The sequence below is a fragment of the Lissotriton vulgaris genome, chromosome 3_1 (assembly GCF_964263255.1).
Source record: "Lissotriton vulgaris chromosome 3_1, aLisVul1.2, whole genome shotgun sequence".
Lineage (NCBI taxonomy): Eukaryota > Metazoa > Chordata > Amphibia > Caudata > Salamandridae > Lissotriton > Lissotriton vulgaris.
Genome location: NC_141689.1, coordinates 505,158,416 through 505,165,789, shown reverse-complemented (window position 1 = coordinate 505,165,789; position 7,374 = coordinate 505,158,416). Strand labels below are relative to the sequence as shown.

The window sequence follows — 7,374 nt, the reverse complement described above, 5'->3', positions numbered from 1 at the left end:
CCTTGATGCCTCCGGGCAAAGTTGCGCGTTTATAAGTTTTATTTCATTCATTCATTCATTCATATGCAAATCAGCCTTGAACCTGTGCCTCATGGGAACAGTCCAGCCAAAACTGCCAAGCCATGTCTTCCCTGGACCAGAATCAAGCATCCTAGGACCGGTTTCTGGCTATCAGCCGTCTTCAGCCAGGATAGCTTGACTCCAGTGGTGTGGAGAGCACCTGTTATTTTTGTACCAGTGGATGGTAAACAACTTTCTACAATGTAATGTGGGAAAAACCAAGGTAATGCTGTTTGGCGAGGCCCCTCTTCTGTGGACTCCTGAATGGTGGCTATCAGATCTGGGTCCCAACCCTGTCCCCAAGCTTGCAGTAAAAAAAACTAGGTATCCGGTTAGATCAAGCCCTTAGTCTAAAAGAGAAAGTGACTCAGACAGCTGGCTCATGCTTCCATGTAATTGGAATGCTCCAGAGTCTTTCCGCTACTTCCGGACTCTACCCGGAAAACCTTGGTTCAGGCTTTAGTGCTCAGCCGCCTGGACTACTGTAATGGGCTGCTGATTTCAGCTAATGATACCTTACTGAGCAGACTCTAAGTAGTCCAAAATACAGCGGCAAGGTTGGTCCAGAATGCGCCACCTAGGTCGCCATTGCGCCCTCTGTTGGTGAAGCTCCATTGGCTTCTCATCCGCCAACGGATCAAATTTAAAACTTGTTGCGTTATCTGCGGTATCCATAAAGCACTCCAGAACATGGGCCTCTCCTACTTGGCGGAGAAATTTATACCTTATACTCCTTTACGTGCTCTCCGTTCCAGCAGTAAATATTTTCTTGAAGTACCAATCATCAAGAGGGCAAGATTGGGAGGGAAGGCCCTCTCCTACCTCAGCCCTCGCCTCTGGAATTAACTTCCTGTCTCTCTTAGACTATTGTCCAGAACACACAAAATTTGGGAAACTGTTAAAGACATTTTTGTTTCGCACCTATTAAGTATGCTAGTGTCTTCAACTTCCCTCAGATCCCCCTTAAGCACAGAGGTACTCCTTTGGGAGTAGATTCTAGCGCTATATAAGCATATAAACAAATAAATAAATGTCATTCTGGCGATTATAACACCAACAACGAATGCAGAGTCGACTGACGCCACCTACCGATGTGCAGGGGTACTGCTTAAGAAAAAGGTAAGGAATCGATAACTGATAGTCTCTTTCAGATAAGACATGTTATCATCTGGTGGAGATGCTTTTGCGGCATAACGGTCTGGGTCAGTATCCCCTGGAGGGTCAATGTAATCATTCCATGGGTCTACCAGCAAATTAGTGTCCACTTCATCAATATCACCCCCTTGAGGCTGTGAATGTGGAGGTCCCTGAGGGGTTATCTGTAAGGGATCTTGAATTAGTAACTCAGGAGAAGATGGGATTAAGGGGAGGATAAGCAGGGCCATGTCCTTTTCTATTTTCAGAGGAATTTTACCTTTAGGGTCCTCTTAAGGAAGTTTGTATTTTACTAGTGTTTTGACAGAAATATGTCCTGTAGCAGGATGGATATAAAGCTTCTTTTTAGGAACCAATATAGCCTGGAGAGCGTCTAAGATTGGTTCAAGAGGCTCAGAGAGGCTGTCCTTTGATTTTGGCGCCAAAGTAGTTTTGCTTTTGTGAGCATAAGGTATCGGCTCCGAAGTATGTTTTGGTTTCGGAACAAAGGGAATAGGCTCCAAACCAGATTTGTCCTTGGAACTGGAGGGCTGTGGACTTGAAGATGATTTCAGCCGACTCAATCTCGAACTGGAAGGGTTGACTGTTTGTTCTGGTGCCGAATCAGGAGGCGGGGCGTCGGAAAAATTGTTTCTGTGTCGACCTTGGCCCAAAGGCAGAGGGGGTGCTGTAGCCTTATATGTTTGGGAAAACATTTTGGGGGCAAACGGCCTTCGGTACTCACTGTACCCTGTCCTGGAGGCAAGTCTTCGGACTCCAAGCCGATGTCAAGTTTGGAATCAGACTCTGGAACAGAGATGGCTTCCTCTTCTGTCGTCGAAGCTTCGACTTCTTCATGCTCGGATTCTTCACAGAAGATATCTGGAGTGTGTGGAAGGCTTTAGTGCTGCATTTCTCATTGTCGAGCCCGATGATCTTGTGCTCTGGTGAGAGGCACAACTTGGCACGACACGGAGGACAGAATTAGAATGGAGTTCTTTCCATCGGCGGAAGGGTAGACAGACACAGCTGTCCAGGGGGCCATCCGATGTGTCCGATGGAAAAGCCAACACTAGATGGCAGGAGTGCTGGTGCTTTTCATAGGCTATTATGTGTAACTGTGCCATTTTGTGCACTCATTAGGTTTGTGCCGCGTAGGGGAACCCAACATATTTTAGGTGCTTAGACCTCCACTGTTTCTTGAGGTACTTCGACCTCCATTTAAATTTGAGGTGCTTATAACTCCAGAACGTTTTGAGGTGCTAGAACCTCCCATAATGCCATTGGAAGAAAGATCCTCAATATGTTTGGTCTTTTTTAATATCTTTCCACCTTGCTTAGCACTATCTGACACCTCACCAAATACTACATATAGGTCAGGCTCCTCCTCAGTGAGGATGGGTCTTTATTGCCCATAACCCGATGTATTGTCTCACAGACATTTTGTAGAAGGCATTTAAAAAAGACAATCTATGTCGAAACGCTTCATGCCATATATTTGCTGCATTAAAGGACTTTCTTGAAAGCCCCGCTGTGTCCCTCCGGTTCTTCAAGTAAGAAACGCTTTGATATATATATATATATATATCTCCAGAGAACTGCTCAGAGAAAACCGCTTCCCACGTGGAGCTCCCGTAAGCAGGAAACAAGCAGCCACGAACCCAGGCTATGTGCAAAATGTGTGCGTTTATTTGTTGACGGCCATAACGCGTTTCACCACCGGAGTGGCTTGATCACATGACAACGCTAACATTTCCACGGACCATTAAGAAGGCTGCAACTATAGCACGGGACTGTGAGGTGAGTAATGGACATAAACAAGTTTTTAAATTTCTGTAGTTCCCAAATTACAAGTACGATGCACTGAATATACGAACAAAAGCAATGGCAAGTTTCATGGAATTAAAACAGGCAAATATATATAGTAGCTTCAAAATCCTTTGTATTCGAAAAGGAATTTTCCGCACTCGTGGGGTGGGGTGTTTTACAAAAGGTTTATTTCACCAACAAGCAATAGACGTGGTCGCGTTTCGGCAAAGTGCCTTCTTCTATGTCAATCGGCATTTCGAAACAACATGTTTTTAAACATTTTACATTCATCATAACAGAGAAAGGACTATCGCACTTCTCTTAAACACAGCGCCATTTTAAAGTGTCTAATACGTCTACATTGCATATGTAGCATCGGTCTTAAAACCATAATTACGCTGTTAGCAGCAATTCATCTTGTGAAATATTCCTCATTTTCAGATAACCTATTGTCAGGGAATAAACCATCTTTTTCATATATGTCATAATAAACATGTTCATTTAGACATATATCGGTTCTCTGACAGTAGTTCTGAAACAAATTCATAATCTCGCCGTGGATCGGCATGTGTCCCTTCCCTGCTAAACTGTGATTGTACATCACCTAAAGAAGAGGTATTTTTGTACCTCCTTTCTTGATTTAACATTCACATTCTATTGTTAATTGACATCAGTGAATCAACTGCTTCTTCCTTTTGCATTTGTTGTTTCAAAATTCAATATTCAAGTTCAAAATTTCAAAGTTTCATGAGGTGCCTATACTTCAACCTATACTTCATTAATTAATTGTTTCCAACTTCGACATGTTACAGTAAAAATCACAGGAAAGATAATAGAATGATTTAATTAGATTAACAGACTCCAAATTGATTTAGGAACATTCATTTCATGATCACATTTAAAATTATATTCCAGACAAATCTTCCTAATTTCATAATCCTATGTGTACAGTCAATTCTTCACCACTATTTAGCCCCCCCCCCGGAGTTTTTGTAAGGAGGTCTATTATATAGCGTGATTCAAGTCTCCGTAACTTTTTTAATCTGTCTCCCCCTCGGATATTTGAGGGAACATGGTCTAAACCAAAACACTGTAGCTGCTTCCGATCACTCCGATGTTTATCCGTGAAATGCCGTGCCACCGGATATGACGGATAGGTCTTGTCAATTGCCCTCATGTGTTTTAACACTCTTATATTCAACTGATGTACTGTGCTGCCTATATAGCGCAGCCCACAGGGGCATACCAGACAGTACACTACATAGGGCGTGCTACATGTTATGAATTTGTTTCTTTTCTTTGTCATCCCTGTATCTGGTATGGTATACGTTAACACCCTCTTGCTGTTCGAACAGGCTTTGCACCGGCTACAGGGATAAAAACCCGTCATCTCCCTGAGAGTGTTACCTCTCGTTGGTGTTTTTTCGAGATGGCTTTTTACAAGCTAGTCACGTATAGATCTTGCCCTTTTAAAGGTCACTAGTGGGAAGTTTGGAATATCCTCACCTATCACACTGTCGGTCTTCAGGATGTGCCGTCCTAGTCATCATATGGGTTCTCCTCATACCTAGGAGAATACGCTGACAGCCTCAAGTTGTTACAGTGACTGCCGCCAGTCCATTGCTAATCGTATGTACTTATAGGGAGTACCAGGATGACTGTGTGAAAGGGTAACTGTTTTGCAGTGCAAAAGTGAGTGAAAGTGAATAAAGTGAGGTATTTAAAATTGAAGAGAAGAGTAGAAAAAGGATATTAGTATCTCTCAGTTCTTCCAAAGTTTAAAAACAGTGCAAACATTAAGCAGATTAACCATATATCTGCTTATTAAAGATTAACGGTTGACATGTTTCAGCAGATGTGGATACAGTTTTTCCACTGCTTTCTTCAGGACCATGTATTTGCTACTGCAAAATTGTGAAAACTAACAAATTTAAAACCATGTCACCTGATTATTCTAGGTCATGTATAAAATCCTCCAGAGAACTATTCGGTAGAAGGATAATGCATCACCCCACCTGGCAGCAGCTCAGGTAAGTGGAGCACCGCTCTGTCCGTCGGTTCTCCATGACCTGGAATAATCAGGTGACATGGTTTAAAATTGTATGACAAACCTTAGATACTTCCTGTGCGTAGGATGTATAGGATCATGAAAATAGGCGTCCTTTAGGTCTAGTGTTGAAAGAAAGTCTCCCTGTTGTAGTAGTGAGAGTACTTGTTGTAAAGTGATCATGTGAAAATGATCTGATTGTATGTAATGGTTGAGGGGCCTGAGGGTGAGAATTGGTCTTAGTGTCCCGTCCTTCTTGGGAATTAGGAAGTACAGGGAGTAAACTCCTGTTCCACGTTCCTCTAAAGGAACTACTTGAATAGCATCCTTCTGTATAAGTGCTATAACTTTCAAATGTTTCTAAATCCCAACAGGTTCTTTTCTTTCAGTGGTTACAAAATTAGGTAAGCATTAGTATCCCTTTTATATCAGACAAGGGTTGCAGAAAGGGACCAAGGAACAAAACCCCTCAATAATATTCTCTTATTTGTACAGACCTAAGATAATTTAGTCTCTAACTGTATGTACTCAATATTTTCTGGCACCCCATGTTTTCATGCTACTGTTAAAACCTTCAATTAATCAAACAAAAATACAGAACGATATTCTTATTTGTAGGAATGCAATTCAAAATTAATTAATTCGAGTAACCTCACCTTATTTATAGCAGGACGGCATAAGAAAATACTACTGCCTTTGAAACTGTTAGTGGTTAGGCTAATGCATCTTTGTTGTTTAAGTATCATGCAGTTCCATGCATTACTAGCTGGGTTCTAGTTTTAATAAGAATGCTATATTAAAAATATTTACTACAAAATTACCCTCGCTAAATTATCTCTCACAGTGATCTTGAGCAGGCTTCCAATACTCACAACTTAAAAAAGAATTGAACAGTCAATTTAATTTGGTGTATAATTAAATATCAGAGGCAACCTCTTACTTTTGCATAAAATTCAAAAGGTGGGTGATGTGTGCCACTTTTTAGATTTTGTAAGCAAACCTGTTAACGTTAGCACGCTGTTTATTTTTAATAATAGTGACCAATAGTTTCAGGAGGCAAAACATCAACAGAGTCACATTTAAACATTTAGCAGAGAAAGTAATACACAGAGTCTTACATGTGTATGAGGCAAAACATTTATTACGTTTTCAATGTATAGTGATTTACACAATCATACTGGCTGGAATTCAACTATTTTTTAGCACAGCAGAGGTGGAATCTCATTGAGTAAGCACATTCAAATGCAAGGCAATATACTTCAGCAGTGCTCAGAATTTCTTAAAACAAAGTGGAATGATCACTATGTTGATGTATAAAAACATCACATACTAGTAAATATTATGCTTCTAACTTTATTGACTCCAAGACTACACGTGCATCATTGTATTCCTCTGCTTCATCCAACTCCTTTTCATTCTCCTGAAATGAGGAAAATATAAAAAGTCAATATTAATTTCATAAAGAACAAATGATCCACTTTGCTAAGACTTATAATAATTCATATAGTGAGTGTAAGCCAAATAAGGCCCTCATTATAAACTCATATTCTTTGACCCCTTGTCAGAGGAAGCAGAGAAATCACAGTGGGTAAAATGCAAGAAGACTGTCTCATCTCGTCAGTATTATCACAGGAACCAAGTACTTCTGAATTTAATAAAGTAATACTCATGAGAGCTACATACATACAAAGAAGATACAATTGATGTCACCCAGATGAACGCCAAAGTACCAGCTGTTGGGCTTTGTAAATATGTGGAACTCCAACCTGGACTTGATCTGTGACATATTTTTCTATTTGTATTCTGCAAACAAACTGGATGGGTTATTTTGAGTCGTCTTTAAAATTAGGATAACTGGTGCAAACATGGCGGTACCATCCCAACTTAACGGAAGGCAGGTTTCATTCTAACCTGTGATACACCCTAGTGTCTTGTAATGTAAAAGAGCTGGAAGCTCAAGAGCTTCTACCTTAAGGTGGATTGGCCGTTCTTACTCCCAACTGGCTCAGGATACTATGACATAGGGGATATAGGGGCATTGCTAGATCTTACTTTTTCACAAGGACAAAAGCAACCCTATGACACTGGGTCAGCAGTATAAAGAAATACTTTCATAAATTACCCATTGATGTCTATCATAAAGCGAGCTGAGACTACAAAACAATGCCTTGTGATTAATCTAATGTGCACAGATCAGCCGTTCAACTTTTCCAAGGATCATTGCAAGTCTTAACACAAAACCTTTTCCAAGGCCTGCAAATAATTTGGATCTAGGCTAGTATTGTTTGAACACTGTTCTGAGGCAATTTACATGGCTTCTGATG

General features: G+C 40.8%; 1 protein-coding gene across 1 annotated transcript in view; it reads right to left on the bottom strand.

Annotated features, from left to right (window-relative positions):
* Window positions 1-6,169: 6,169 nt before the first annotated feature.
* Window positions 6,170-7,374, bottom strand: part of TBCA (tubulin folding cofactor A) — a 358,316-nt gene continuing 357,111 nt past the window's right edge. The window contains exon 4 of the mRNA XM_086960748.1: window positions 6,170-6,470. Coding sequence (XP_086816874.1) covers window positions 6,390-6,470 — 81 coding nt within the window. The 3' untranslated portion in view covers window positions 6,170-6,389. The remainder of the gene's footprint in view (window positions 6,471-7,374) is intronic.